The sequence below is a fragment of the Plasmodium coatneyi genome, chromosome 8 (genome assembly GCF_001680005.1).
Source record: "Plasmodium coatneyi strain Hackeri chromosome 8, complete sequence".
Taxonomy (NCBI): domain Eukaryota; phylum Apicomplexa; class Aconoidasida; order Haemosporida; family Plasmodiidae; genus Plasmodium; species Plasmodium coatneyi.
The window spans coordinates 125,636-140,400 of record NC_033563.1 but is presented as its reverse complement, the minus strand read 5'-3'; the positions used below and the strand labels follow the sequence as shown (position 1 = coordinate 140,400).

The window sequence follows — 14,765 nt, the reverse complement described above, 5'->3', positions numbered from 1 at the left end:
AATTTTAAACATGTTTAAGAAAGAAATAGGAGGGAACATTTATTATATGTGCATTTTATTTCTTTGATGTGTTGATCGCCAAATGAGAAAATGCAATTAAAGCATTATTGAATGAAGAGACACATTAAGTAACAAAACCTGGGTTACAATTATTAGAAAAAAGAAAATTTTATTTGGCATATATTCTACAGGGTGTAAATGAGCCATCCCTGTGCTAAAAAAATATGTTATTTCTTGAGCGTAAAAAAGAAGTAGAATTGATTAGCCTTAGTTAATTACACTATAAGGATCGTGGTCGGTAATTTGGATCACAAAGAATTATTTGATAGAAAATTTGTTTTTTGCGAATTTGCAGGTAATTCGGATGTGGTGCAAAGGTTTAACAGTGTACCCATTTCAGTATTATGAATTGCAGTTTTAAAAATTGGTATCACACTTACACAAATATTTATCGTAAGGAAAAAAGCGTTCAACCATTATATACGGTAATTTCATTTGGAGATTTGCTTCTTGAATTATTTCATAAATTCTTCATGTAATTCAAGAGCAACGGAGATTGTAACAGCAATTGAATTAGGGCGACATGGCTGTAATTTAAAATGTAAGAGGAAACCAAATGAGGGACTTTATCTTTTTTTCATGTGGAGGTAAAATCTGCAAATTTGATGATGCCGCAAATGAATAATTCATTGGTCTATTTTACTGATATTTGCAAACATAGCCTTCTTTATTTAACACTAGGAAGGACAGTTCGTTTATATTTATTTTTGGTTCATTTGTTGTTCTTAATATGTTAAAATGCCTGTGAGAGGAGCATGCGAAGATATATAAGAAAAGAAATAGAACCTTTTCGGAAAAATAGAAAATTTGTAAAATTGGGGAAATAAGAACCCATTATTTTACGATTGTGAAAATTTCCTATTCCACGAAAATTAAATTAATAGGAGAATTAATTATTTTGATTTTTATTCTTCCCTCCCATACATGGCAAAATCTAAGGGGGTTAAGCGCAATTTTTATCCAAAAAAAAAAAAAAAAAGAGTGTTTCGTTATAACAAAGGGTTAAACGGAAAATTTTGTTAAATTGTTTTATTAATCCTTTTAATTAGGGTATATATTTTTTTACTAAAAAAACAATAAAATAAGAAATTTGTTCATTGTGCTTTTTTTTTTTTTATATTATTACGTATGCAAAAAAGATTAAATTTTCTTTTTTGTTTTCCTTTGGATCCATGTTTTCAATATTTCTTTAAGATTCTATTAAAACCTGTATAGCTACGTACTTTTTTTTTTTAATTAATAAATAAAATAAAGAAAGAAATTATTTATTTTTTTATTTATTATTTTTTTTTTTTTTTTTTTCATCATTAGTAAATGCGATTTTAACAATTTTGCAAAAGTTATTTGTATAAATTTTTATAACAGTGTTTTTTTTCCCGATTTGTGTTAATTTTTAAGGAAGCATATGTGATTTTACATAATAAACGAGATTTTCAGAAAAAAAATCATTTTTTAATGCCCACTAAGATAGAGTTTCCTATTTTATGTTCGCTTTGCTCTGCTCTGCTTTGCTTGTTTTTTCGTCATAAATAAACAGAAAAGTGTAAAAAAATGAAAGTTCCCAACAATTTTAATTAAGCGAAATGACTGATTCTCTTTTTTTTTTTTTTTTAATTAAAAGTTAATCATTAGACATGAATCTCAATAAGATGAGCAGCTTCAGTTTATTATCTAGAAAGAAACTTTCAATTTTGTATAAGAAAAATGCTGGCGAAAACGTCTACAATTTATGCAGCAATGGGGAAAAGAATAATGCTGGTGGCAATTTTTTAAGCCTTTTTTTTTTCAGGCGTTCATTAATCGCTATAGGTGCCATTCTTTGTGTAATATTACAGGTAAGGTGTAGAAAGATGAATGTATGTATATAATGCACATATATATGTGTATTAGTAGAAAGAGGGTAAAATTTTTGCATGACTTTAGTGTTTTTCTCCCATTTTTTTAAAAATTGCATTTTACATGTTTATCGTTGATTTCCGAACTTTTATGTAGAATACTTGCACATTTGAGAATAAGAAGAGTTCACAATTGGGATTAACTGCTAGATTTTCTAGAAAATTAATTGAAAAAAGCAAGGATGAAATTGGAGAAATGTCAAATGTATTAGCTGCTTTAGATGTATTATGGAAATGGTCACCTCTGCCTTCTGTTAGTGCTTTAACAGCAGAAAAGCTAGATTCAAGGAAAAATAAAAAAAAAGGGAAAGTGCTGGACATGGAAGAATTGCGGGAACGATGCCATAATAATGGGAAGGATTTAGATGAATATGAAATAGGCGTAATGCTGAATTATTTAACACAACCAGGTTGCTTTAGTAAAATATATGCTCTTGGTACCTGGTGGCAAGTTCGAAAAAGAGAAAAAAAAGAGTGGGACAATTTTTATATACAATTATCAAGACTTTGCAAAGACACAGCATATAAATGTAATTACAGTTCAGAATTATCAGATAAACTTCTGAAGGAGGCTCAAGATGACTATACGCAGAGAGCAAAAAATATGGAATCTGCTTATAATGATAAGATTTATGATCTTCTTAATAAGAAGGATAAAGCGCCCAAGGATTATAAAGATAATGTTAATAAGTATCAAAATGATCAGGAAGACCTGAGAGATCAATTTTGGGATGAATGGGAAAAATATTTTAATGAAGAAATGTCAGGGGAACCTTTTGTTAAGGGTATAATTAAGGAGCCGGCGGCACTTGAAAATGGAGAGTGACCTAAAAAAGGGAGTATCACCTTAGAAGACACTAGCGAAAAAATGAATATTTTGAAACTGTGACAATTCAGAAATGTATTTTTCTAAGAATAATAGTATGAACGAGTATTGTAAATACGGCCATTCCGGTTATGGAGATATTCACGAGTTTTTTTGTGATGATTTTTCATATAAAATAAAATTGTACAGATGTGTACATCTTTTTTTTTTTTTATGTTTTTTTGCGTAAATTGATGTTTTATGGCAATGCACATTTTATTTGTTAAAATAAGTTACCTTTCATATTTTTTTCTGTATTCTTCACATTGCTCCTTCTTTTCTATTTTCTTTTTGCTTCCCTTTTTTTTTGTGTAAGATTTTACTTCTTCCTAGGTGCAACAACTTAATTTGTCCTAGTGGTAACAATGGTACATACAGCAAATATATCATACAAATTATACACGAAAAAAAAAAAAATATATATATATTGAGGGATTATGGCTGAGGAATGCATTCTTAGTAGATAACATATTTAAGACCGTAGATTTTGGCAATATGTGCTAGTATTCGAAATTAGCATGAAAAAAAGAGAACGGTGGAACAAAATGCAGTGGAAGAAGAGATGCACCGAATATTCTAACTCACTGATTAGTAAACGAATTTCGGGTGTTATAGCAGTACAGCATATACTTCTAATAAGGTTTATCGATAAAAAAAAAAAAAAAAATGACACGTTTAAGTGAAAATAAATGTGCACTGAAAAAAATATTGAGTGCAATTTTAAGATAACATTTGGTGTAAAAATATATGCCCATGAAGAATGATGATACAGTGGCTTATTATTTAGAAAAGGATTTATGTGCACATACAAGGATTTTTAAGTTATACAGGTAAAAGATAGCTTAAGTGTGTAACAACATGGTTCATCCCATACTCAAATCAACCGCTTTCTCATTCTTACAATTGGCACATCGTCCCTTTATACACCTTCATGATTATTTTTCATTAAATCATTGTTGCCACCATGTTTTAATGCATTTTTGATATATATATATATATTTTTCCCTTTTTATCATTCCCCCCACAATCGTTACATTTACGAATGAGTGGCCCCAAATGGAGGTAGGAAAACTAGCTAAAGGGTACTGATAGAGCAAAGGAAGAGTAGGGATTATTAGAGTTGTGTTTATAAAATTTATGAGGAAAAGTACTTTTGTCATGGATAAGAGGAAAGCAGAATTTCCACTACATTCATGGCGGACAGTGAATTTTTATCATTGTCATCAAGGACCGTTATGTATGTAGAAATGCAAAAAGATGGATCAGTATACATCAGTTATTAGGAGGAAGATGCAGACGTCTAGGAATGTAATAAGAAAATATCAGTGTCTGCTATGAAGAAAGGAATGTGTGAATTAAGGGTGATTTGTGAAGTAGTATATTGTAGGAATAATTTGTGTAGTGTGTAAAATGGACGAAAAATTAGATGTCTTAGGTATGCAGTGAGCTGCGAAATGGTACCAGATTGGACGGAAAGGGAAAAAGAAGGAGAGAATTGATAGGGAGACCTGGTGAAAATGCATAATATTATAATACTATACCTACTTTATTCTAAATAAAAAAAAAGAATAGAGAATAAAATTTTAATTTCCGTTTAAGATAATAGTGAATATTAATTAACCACGTGAATAAGTTTTTAAATATAAAAACAAAAATTGCTACATTGATTTTTTTTGTGGAAAAGTACGTTGCTTCTTATGATTACATTAAGTTGTGTTTATATGTAATCATTAGAACACAAAAACAATGACGATTTTGTACACGCTTAACGGAATGAAAAATGGTTAAAAAAAAAAAAAAAAAATAATAATTCCGTTACTGTAAATATGTAAGGAATGTGAATTTTTTTTTTTTTCTTCTTTTGGAAATAAAGATGTAAAGTGCGCCCTAAAAAATAATCATTACAGTCATTTTTGAAGATTCACGTGGAAAGTATTTTTTTACTGAATAACCATGAGGATACTGAAATGTTTATTTATTTTGCATAACAAGTGTATTATTTATTCATTTGCGTGTTTCTGCAATTTTTGTATGTAATAAATAAAAGATTGTAATAATATCTATGGAAAAAGTAAACCAATAACTTCGTTAGTTGTGTAGTATAGTACAATTAAAATTGCTTTTAACAATTTTACAGAAAATAGTGAAAGCTGGAATTTAAAATTTTCCATGTGATACCAGTTTTTTCTATTATTTCTACTAGGTTTAAGCCTATATTCATTATTGTTATAAGGAATTGAATCAGCAATTGGCTTTTTTGCCTTTATCTTTGAAATAGCTGTGTTTAAATAATTAAATATTCTTGGCCTTTTATTTTTTTTCACTTTAGGTTTCCTTCTAAACGGTTGGCGATATCTGCTCCTTCTTGCTCTCTGCCTTGTGAGGAAATCATTTGCATAATAGAATGCACGATTTGTTCCTTCATAATCGTCATAGTAATATTTGAATTCGTCATATTGATTGTCCAACTCATTATTATTGTTTATACTTCTGATCTCTTTCCTACGCTTATTATTTTTGAAGGGATTTACTCTTTTTTCAAAGTCATGATACCGTTTTAATGCATTCGACAGTTTTTCAAGGTTGTACTGACTCATCAACCCATCATATTCTTTTCTAAAAATTCCATCGTGTGCCAATGCATCAAATCTTTCTTTGAATGACTCATCATCTTCATCTAGCAAATTTATAATTCTTTCTTTTATGTCCTTATATTGTTCCTGCGTTCCTGGTTCAATATCACCCTTTAATATTCTACCTGGTGCTGTGTGTAAGGTGCTATTTTGAGGGAGGGCTCTTTTGTCCCATGTATTAGCAGTGGTGCGTGACTGAAGGAAGGGAATAAAAGGCGTTAAAAGGATGTATATACTGGCAAAGTGAACAAAATATTTCTCCATAAATGGAAATGCAAAAAAAAAAAAAAAAAGAAGCGATACGGCTAATACATCGTTCAATTTAATTTCCATATTTTATTACATCATATAAGTGTTTCCAGGTCGAAATAAAAAGGGTAACGGTAAGAGTAATAATAAAGAAGTATGATTTGCGGTCTGTCCTTTCTTTCATTGATAATCTAACGTTTTTAAGTCATTATAGTAATTGAAAAATTATTTATTTAGCTTCCTATATAATTATTTTTCCCTTGTGTAATACTGAGCATTACAGTGCGCGGTGTTTTTTACTTATCGCTTGGCAATTTTTAAAACTTTTTAATAATTTTTTTTCAGTGTTTCTTACTTAAAAGGGCAGGTAAAGTGCGAAATATCAATGTTTATATGTTATGTTAAAATGCGTAAAAAATGTACATTCTTGCGTAAAGCAATACCTCGTAATCATTTATGTAAAATGTTCCGCCCAAAAAAATACTACAAACTAACATTTAAATTAATTATCTGTGTTAAAAATTAAATTAAAATTAAAATATTTTTATTACAATTATGATTTGCAAAAATTAAAAATCGTTTATCGTTATCGCGCAGTAGCGCAAAGCAAATGTGTGATTAATTTTATATGGCAAAATATCATTCAAGGAATGAAAAGAACACGGAGGGGTATAAGAAACACCATTATATGCATATTACTCATAAGTATATGCGAACGAATTACAAATTTGCGAATTTTTTTGCATAATTTTAGATGATAGGGGTTGAAAAAGAAAAATAGAAAAAAACAATAACACTAGCACAAATTGAAACAATGCACTATTCTATCGTATATAAATATATATATTTACATATATAATATGCTAAGAGAACAAAAAATTATTTTTTATTCTATTATTTACGTTACGGTGGAGCAAAATTTGAGTGTCATATTTAGTTATATATTTTTTTAAATTAACATAAGAAAAATATTCCTAAAGACAGGGAAAAGGAAAAAGAGAAAATTAGGAATTCTAGAATATTATTTAAGTACGACACATATTTTGTATCATTAGTGCTCTACATGTTTGTTTCAGAAATAGTTGATTAGTTAAACACATTAGGAAAAATAATGTTTAAGAATTTAACCCATGGGATCGTTTATTTTATTTTATTTTTTTTTTTTCCGTACAAGTGGTGATTTTCTTTTTGGGGCCTTTTACCACAATGTGATTTTTAGTACAGTGCCTCGAGTACGTTATTATGCCCCCCTTATCTTTTTTACAGCTACATCGGGTTGGGCTTAACCCTCTTCCGGATAATTTGCCTCTATTTTCCTCCTTTATAAAACGGTGGGGAATTTAATTTAGTGGGTATGGGGAAATATATAGTACCACATATTCCATATTCATAAATAGAAAAATTGCGCGATAATATATTTTCGCGTCATGCATGTAAGTGTTTCGGCTTTTGCGCATAATGGATATTTAGAAGGACTAATAATGTAGGTTCCCCTTATGAACCTTTAGGAAGATCCTTACAAGTTACATATTGCAAATTACACATTTTACATTTTCCCATTCCTTACGCGTAGTAGTATGTTACATAAGTTTCATCTGCTTTTCTATCTGGCGAATTGGGCATAGGATAATGGATGGAATATTCTTGACCCTGTACATTTTCATCAGATGAAGGAACGACGAATCTGTCAGTTCATTTTGCTTCTGATCCTTGTCGCTCAATTCGTTGTATGGCTGTGTAGGTTGTTTGGTTCCATTTTTAATTTATTGAAGATTTCTCTTAATTGATCTTATTCGCTTGGCAAGCAGGTGTGCTCTTTATTCTTATAACATGGTAATGCTGTCGTAATTTTTTATGTTCCCCATTTATGGAACTTGCCTATTCCTTACAATTTAACACATATTCGTATGAACGCTGATAAAATATGACATGAATGCGCCCGTGTTCTATTCCTACATGGGAAGAGGATTTTTTTTTTTTTTTTTTCGGACACTACTTCATTATTATCATATGTTTATCGTTCTCTGTGATATTTTTTCTGTTTATTGCTTCTTTTATGAAGTTCTTAAGAGACCTTTACGCTTTAACCTCATTCAGTTTTTGCTTTTCCTTTTAAGTACTTTAGGAAAAAGAGGAAAAGAATTCTGACATTACCCATATGCCTTTGGGCGTTTCAATATTTCCTTTCTGTCAACATTTTCTTATATAATAGTCCAAGGATAATTCCCTTTTTTGTAAATCCTTTTCTTTCTTTACATTAATCCAGAACCATCATAAGTATCGGCAACCGAACTTTTTGTTATATTTGTTCCTCTTTTTCGTAAATGCACACGATTCCTGTTATCATGGTACAATTTTCTTCTTTTTCTTTTCCTTTACACACCATATCAACTATTGGCTTTAGGGTGTACCATAGGTTACCTGTGTAATGAGGAAAGAAATAAAAGAGAAGGAGGAAGAAAAATTCTACGGTAACTATTGACACTCTCAATTTCTTCTCTATTACATGTAAACAAAAGGGGATGGTTAAAGTGAAATATACGTAATCGTTTAAGAGAAAAAGAAAAAAATCTACGTAATTATTGACCTTTTTATTTATTTTATTTTTATTAAATATTAACAAAAGCAAAAAAATTGCGGATTGGTAGGAACGGAAAAAATATTGGTAATAATTTAAAAAAAAAAAAAAAAAGAAAAGTAAAACAGGTGTTGTATAAAAGTGTACACACATAAAGTACCTTGTTCTAATGGAAAAAAAAAAAAAAGTACAACAGGTGTTGCATGAATGTGTACTCATAAAGTTCGTTGTTCTAAGAAAAAAAAAAAAAAAAGAATACGACTTTTATTAATTTCAATAATACATATTAAAAGATAAATAAAAAAAAGGACTATATACAAGCATGCAGGCATACACATATTTGCGAATTTCACTAGCCGTGCGTTTGCACTTTCACACGCAAATATACCAGAGGAAAACACAACAAACTTAGAAGCATCGCGTTAAAACTTTTGGGCAATCGCCCGAATTGTGCGTGCCGCCGTCGCCTTTTTCTGTGTTACCTCCTTAAAATTTTAACATGGACCTTCCAACTCGATTTCGATTCAATTTGTGCGCAGCTTGCAGACGATCTTATTTTTAATGAAAAAAACTAAGCAGAACTCCGTGTTGTGATAAGTACAGAAATGTGCGCGAGCAAAAAAGGGACCCCATGTGGCATTCCTTAAGTGTACTAGTCAAAATTCTCCAAAATAAACTCCGCGAGGACATGTGCGTAGGTATATACGGAACACTATGTCATACGGGTGGTTATATTTCATTTGTCTTCGGCGCGGAAGATCAACGAATGAAAAATTATTATCCTTCGACGATGTCGCGTCATAGCGTTAATTATTTAATTTAAATGAAAGTGTGTTAGGCCATTCACAAAGGGTGGATTACGGCATGCGACGGCCAAACGGTAAAAAGAATTGAACGCATCGCGCACACAAATAGGCCATCCCAAATAGGTATAATAATAAATAGGTGTAATCACAAAAGGGTATAACCACACATAGGTGTAATAATAAATAGGCTATTACAATCATGCAAGTGTGGTCTTCCGTTGAGCAAAAGCTGCAACACGCCATGAGCTTATCATTGCTATTAAAAAAAAGGGGGAAGGAAAGGGAACCAATCATCCCCTAGGCGCACTTAGGATGTAAATGTAGGGAAAAGGCAGGAATATCAGGAAGAAATCTACATTGTGCCACAAAATCATCGAATAATTGGTAATGTTGATCCATCCTCCACAACGCTCCTCTTTCCTTTGCCCTTTTGTTCCAACTTTAACCTTTTATCTTTGTTAAGTAATGTGCTTCCTGTTTGCCCTCGCTCTGTAGGTTCTCACCTTCTGGGTCAAAATAGTAATCCACTTTACCCTATTTTGGACAACACTTCCATATGTTAACTTGTAAAAACCATGTAGTAGATTTTCAAATGGTATAGTCCATATATATTTTCCTTTTCTTTTAGCAACAAAGTTGCGGAATAAATTGTCAAATGTCTTTTGGATACATTCCAAGTCGTGTAGGAGCGCTTTGTTGCATTCTTCCCACCACTGTAACTTGTAATCATGTGGCAAATTATTGGTTTCTGCTACGCTCGAAAACCATCTATTCAGGTCGTCCACCATGACGTAGTACTTCCTTTCTAAGTAGATCCCATTGTAAAAATATAAAATAAATGCCTTTCTTTTACTAAGCCAAGAATGAAAGAGGAATTTGTAGGGCATGTTCAATATATACTCATCTGTGAGGTCCTTCGAAATGTCCTCGATGGCGCAACCATATGGGAGCATTGGTCTGTACTTGTCTAGGATACGATTCCTCCAATTGGGGTAAGCAGTCCCACTGTATTGCCTTGCATGGGCTCCATGACTTTGTTGAGGGTAACCTCCATAAGTTTGCTGGGGGTGGCTTCTATAAGTTTGATGAGGGTAGCCTTCATAACATTCCTGAATGCAGGGCTCCCTATCATTCCCCATATCGGACCTGTCAAATAGACTTTCATCGGACCTGTCAAACAGACTTTCATCGGACCTGCCAAGTAGATTCACATCGGATCTGTCAAGCAGACTCGTATCAGACCATTTGCCCCATGTGTGCATCTCCCCGTGTGAGTTACTTTTCTGGTTATTGCTACTGTGGCTATCTCTGGAAATGTGGTGATTCCCATTCATGTGCTGGTTCTCCCTGCGTGAAAAATCATTTAAAAAGAGAGACAACTCGGACAAACTTCTTGAACGCCCAGATGGGTATGTCCCTGCCAAGGTCCCCATGTGCGTTGCCTCATTTAAGCTCTGCAAACGAAGGAATAAAATAGAATAAAATAAAATAGGAAAGGATAAAGCTGAATGAAATAAAATAAAGTAGCATAAAATAAAATAATCTGCCGCGAACACCGCAATGGACAACATTAAAGGGGGAACGCCAAGGCGGGGAAGCAAGTATATAACGTTTCCAATGATAAATTTGGAAAAAGGGGCAATTTGTATTCCCATATGCTGGCAATACTGTGATAAGAAAAAGAAGGAATAAAGAAAAAAACGACCCACGTACAACTCCCACGTACCTGTAACTCAATCCAAAGCAGGATAAAGTACATAACAAGTAAAGGATACACCCACAAACGAGGATCCTTCGGAAAAACCATTTTGATGGCAGCCATTCTTTGCAAGACTCGTTTAATATTCAGTTTAAAACAAAATATAATTTTTTTTCTCATTCAATATTATTCATTATTTCAACTGGAATACTGTTGAATGGATTCATTGGTAGTAGGAATTTCTTGCTTGATTGGTTCAACGGTTCTTTTACTCTTTGTTTCCTTCTATTCATTAAATATTTACATTTTTCTATGTGTAGTTGTAAATTTTTCCTCTTTTTATTTTATGTAGCCAAAATGTAGAATATATTATTCTAATTTTATAAAACAAAATTAGCTCCGGTTCCTTTTAAGAGAACGGTTCTTAATTCTTCAAAGATGAAAACTTCTTTTAAATAAAATTTCCCCTATTGGAAAAATAATTCTTTCTTTATAATGTTCTCTCTCCCCCTTTTTTTCCCTTTAAGAAAGATGGATCAAGGTAAAATATAAAAAGCGAAAAAGCATTCTCTTTCTCTGCAGTCTGCAAGTCTGCGTATTCTGTGGTTTAGAAGCTCCGAGATATAGAAATTGTTTAGTTAAATAATTTAAATTGTTCCTTCCTTTGTATATGTATGTAGAGTCATTCATTCAACGGATTAAAACACTACAGTTTTTTTAATATAGAGAAATGTTAAACTAATGAAAAACGAAGAGACGGAAAGGAGGGAGGACTTAGGTAATTATATATGCGCATATATACTGTATAAATAAATATATATTATGTTCATAGAATACATAATTATGAGTATGTACAACAATTTTTGTACATGTTAATTATTATTAAAATACAAATATATAAATTTACCCCGAAAATAATTTTTTTCTAATGCATGTCAAAAAAGTTTTATTATAGAACAAATCTTTAAAAAAAAAGAAGGAGAAGGAAGAATACGTAATAATGCACTTATATCAAATAGGAAAAAAGTATTAAGGCAGCTAAAATTTAACTACAGACATTTTCCTGGGACGACATGGTTCCTTTTCTTTATAGGTTGCAAGATCATATTTTCAGAAAAGGGGTAAATAAATAAATTTTTTCCTCTTAAGTGCAAAATTCCAACATGTCTATGTTTACTTTATACTTTCTTCTGCCACCTTATATTCCATGAGGGGGAATTCGCCATATGTGCGAATTATCAGTTATATCAAAAAAAAGGAAGAACATAGGAATAGAAATACCACCCTCAAGGGTTTCATCCTTTCACAAGCAAATTATTAAATAAAGTCATAATACCATAGAATAGAAGCAAATATATATATACATGGACCAGCTAGAGAGCAGAATTATAATGAACGAAAAGACACTAGGCTGTTAATTAAAGAGAAAATGTACAGGTATTCTACTGTTATTCCGGCAAAAATGTTTCCGTGGTAGTTCAATTTTCAAAATTATTCTGAAATATCACTATCTCCCACAACGCATTTCTACTGCTATATTTACTATAACTATTACATACTTATCAAACATTTTGCAGTATATACAGCGCACACAAAAATTTAACACGAATCCTACACCCCTTACCCCTAACCTTACTAACACAACCTGAAGGTTACATTAACATTCTGTACACGGAACCCGAAACCCTGAATCCTAAATCCTGAACTGTAAACCCACACACTAGACCCTAAATCCTAAACCCTAAATCCTGAAGCCTAAAGCCTAAACCCTAAAACCTAAATAAAACCATGAACCCTGAAACGTAAACCCTCAACCGTAAACCCTCAACCGTAATCCCTGAACGGTAAACCCTGAACCCTGACCAGAAAACCCTAAACCCTAAAGTCTCAACCCTAAACCCTAAAGTCTCAACCCTAAACCCTAAAGTCTCAAACCTAAACCCTAAAGTCTCAACCCTAAACCCGAAATCCTGAACCCAAAATCCTGAACCCTAAACCCTAAATCCTGAACCTTAAAAAAATCCTGAACCTTAAAAAAATCCTGAACCCTAAACCCTAAACCCTAAACCCTAAATCCTAACCCCTAAACCCTAAAGGCGGAACCTGAACCTGAAGTTGAACTTGAACTTTGAACCGCTTCTCTAGGAACATCTTCCTCAGGAACACTTTCCTTAAGAACTTCTTCCTTGGGAAGAAACTCTTCCTCCGTAAACCCAGAATCTAAACATGGAACCTCCTCCTTAGGAAGAAAGTCTTCCCTCCCTAAACCCGGAATCTGAACATGGAACCTGTTCCATAGGAACACCTTCCTTAGGAACACTTTCCATAGAAACAAAGTATTCCTTCATAAATTCGCATCCCATAAATTCTTGAACCAAAATTTCAAAACAGTCTTCCTTCGTCGAATGCAGGTCCCCTTTTTGACATTCGTCTAAGACTTCTAAATGAATATCAATAATCATGCGGCGACGTACACCATGACGACGACCAGCACAGCGATGAACGCCCCGTTTTTTCCTCCTTTTTTTAGGCGTAGAACGGGGTTTGCGTTCCTTCACAATGTAATATTCACGTGGGCCATCCTGGTCCACATGGTCAACAATCTGCTGTTCTAAGGAGGGACCACGCACTTGATAAGCTCTTCTGTAACGTTTTCTAGTCTTACGAAGCATACCAAAGTACTAAAAAAAAAAAAAAAAAAAAGGGAAAAAATATTTTTTTAATAGAGGTGCGAAATGTTTGTTCTCGCAACAGTAATTACTACTACACAAGCCCAAGTGTGAAATCTTACATAGACACCCTTAAATGCGAAATCCTATGCACACACCCTCTAAAATGCGAAATCCTACATACACACACACCCTAAAATGCGAAATCCTACACACCTCCGCACTGATTCATTTACCTTTATTTTTTTTTTATTCCTTTTTCTTTTTTTTTTTATTTAATATAATGGCCAAAAAAGAATCGCGCGATGGAAAAATATGCTTGAGAGGGGCCACTCGGCTTGATGGAACACGAAAGCGTGATTCACTTTTTAACAAAGATGGGTTGTTATTACGATCATACGGATGGTTAGTAAGGAATGCGGTAGGAATTATAATTTTAATTCAAGGAATTAAGTGTCATGCGAGGCTAAACTTTTTAAGACCCAATGTAGAGGTAGTAAGCGACGATAACGTTATAGTGAAGGATGAAAATAATTACTACCTTTATGAAGATAGCTGGGTAGAATATTTTAATAAAAATGGATATTCCGTTTTTGGATTAGATTTACAAGGTCATGGACTGTCCGACGGGTGGGACAATTTAAAAGGTAACGTAAAAGAGTTTGATGATTTCGCTTATGATGTAATGCAGTATATTAGGAACATTCAGGATAGCATAAATGGCTCAAATGGTTATGATATGGGTGGTAGTTCTCCATTTCCAGATGATAAGATATGTGAGAGGACGGCTCTTCCCACTTACCTAGTAGGTATATCTATGGGAGGAAACGTTGCTTTAAGGATGCTACAAATGTTGGGAAAATCGTCAAATAGAAGAGAAGGTACGGGACTACACATCAGCGGGTGCATTTCCATCTCTCCTATGATAACTGTTAAAAAACTACCATCGAGAAATTCGTTCCTATTTCAGCACGTTTATTTTCCATTGTCCAAGTGCATTGCTGATTGGTTTCCAACGGTTAGACTTATTAACAAATATCTATATAAGAAGTATCCGTATGTTAAATATTTTATTGAGTATGATAAAAATCGATCTAAAGGGGGAATCACATGCAGATTTGGCTATGAGCTTTTAAGAACAATCGATAATTTGGACAATGACATAAAACACATGCCTAAAGATATCCCTGTGTTGATTATTCATTCTAAGGAGGACATTTTATGCTGCTAGGACGGATCCCTGTCGTTCTATGATCGACTCGATGTAAACAATAAGGAAATGCACACACTGGAGGATATGGAGCATACCGT

The 14,765-nt window shown here is 32.7% G+C and overlaps 5 protein-coding genes across 5 annotated transcripts; 2 read left to right on the top strand and 3 right to left on the bottom strand.

The window, feature by feature from the left end:
* Positions 1 to 1,694: 1,694 nt before the first annotated feature.
* PCOAH_00019470 (Uncharacterized protein) lies at positions 1,695 to 2,781 on the top strand (the record flags this gene model as incomplete). The annotated part of the gene is made up of 2 exons (XM_020058756.1): positions 1,695 to 1,895; positions 2,053 to 2,781. The coding sequence occupies 2 exons, from the start codon at positions 1,695 to 1,697 to the stop codon at positions 2,779 to 2,781; spliced, it is 930 nt and encodes a 309-aa protein (XP_019914314.1).
* Positions 2,782 to 4,880: 2,099 nt separating this feature from the next.
* On the bottom strand, positions 4,881 to 5,886 carry PCOAH_00019460 (hypothetical protein; the record flags this gene model as incomplete). Its single annotated transcript, XM_020058755.1, has 2 exons — positions 4,881 to 5,648; positions 5,797 to 5,886. The coding sequence occupies 2 exons, from the start codon at positions 5,884 to 5,886 to the stop codon at positions 4,881 to 4,883; spliced, it is 858 nt and encodes a 285-aa protein (XP_019914611.1).
* Positions 5,887 to 9,544: 3,658 nt separating this feature from the next.
* PCOAH_00019450 (Uncharacterized protein) lies at positions 9,545 to 10,908 on the bottom strand (the record flags this gene model as incomplete). The annotated part of the gene is made up of 2 exons (XM_020058754.1): positions 9,545 to 10,540; positions 10,813 to 10,908. The coding sequence occupies 2 exons, from the start codon at positions 10,906 to 10,908 to the stop codon at positions 9,545 to 9,547; spliced, it is 1,092 nt and encodes a 363-aa protein (XP_019914553.1).
* Positions 10,909 to 12,868: 1,960 nt separating this feature from the next.
* PCOAH_00019440 (SICA antigen) lies at positions 12,869 to 13,247 on the bottom strand (the record flags this gene model as incomplete). Its single annotated transcript, XM_020058753.1, is given in 2 exon segments — positions 12,869 to 13,060; positions 13,074 to 13,247. The coding sequence occupies 2 exon segments, from the start codon at positions 13,245 to 13,247 to the stop codon at positions 12,869 to 12,871; spliced, it is 366 nt and encodes a 121-aa protein (XP_019914433.1).
* Positions 13,248 to 13,737: 490 nt separating this feature from the next.
* PCOAH_00019430 (PST-A protein) lies at positions 13,738 to 14,685 on the top strand (the record flags this gene model as incomplete). The annotated part of the gene is made up of 1 exon (XM_020058752.1): positions 13,738 to 14,685. One exon carries the CDS (start codon positions 13,738 to 13,740, stop codon positions 14,683 to 14,685), a length of 948 nt encoding a protein of 315 aa, XP_019914672.1.
* Positions 14,686 to 14,765: the final 80 nt, after the last annotated feature.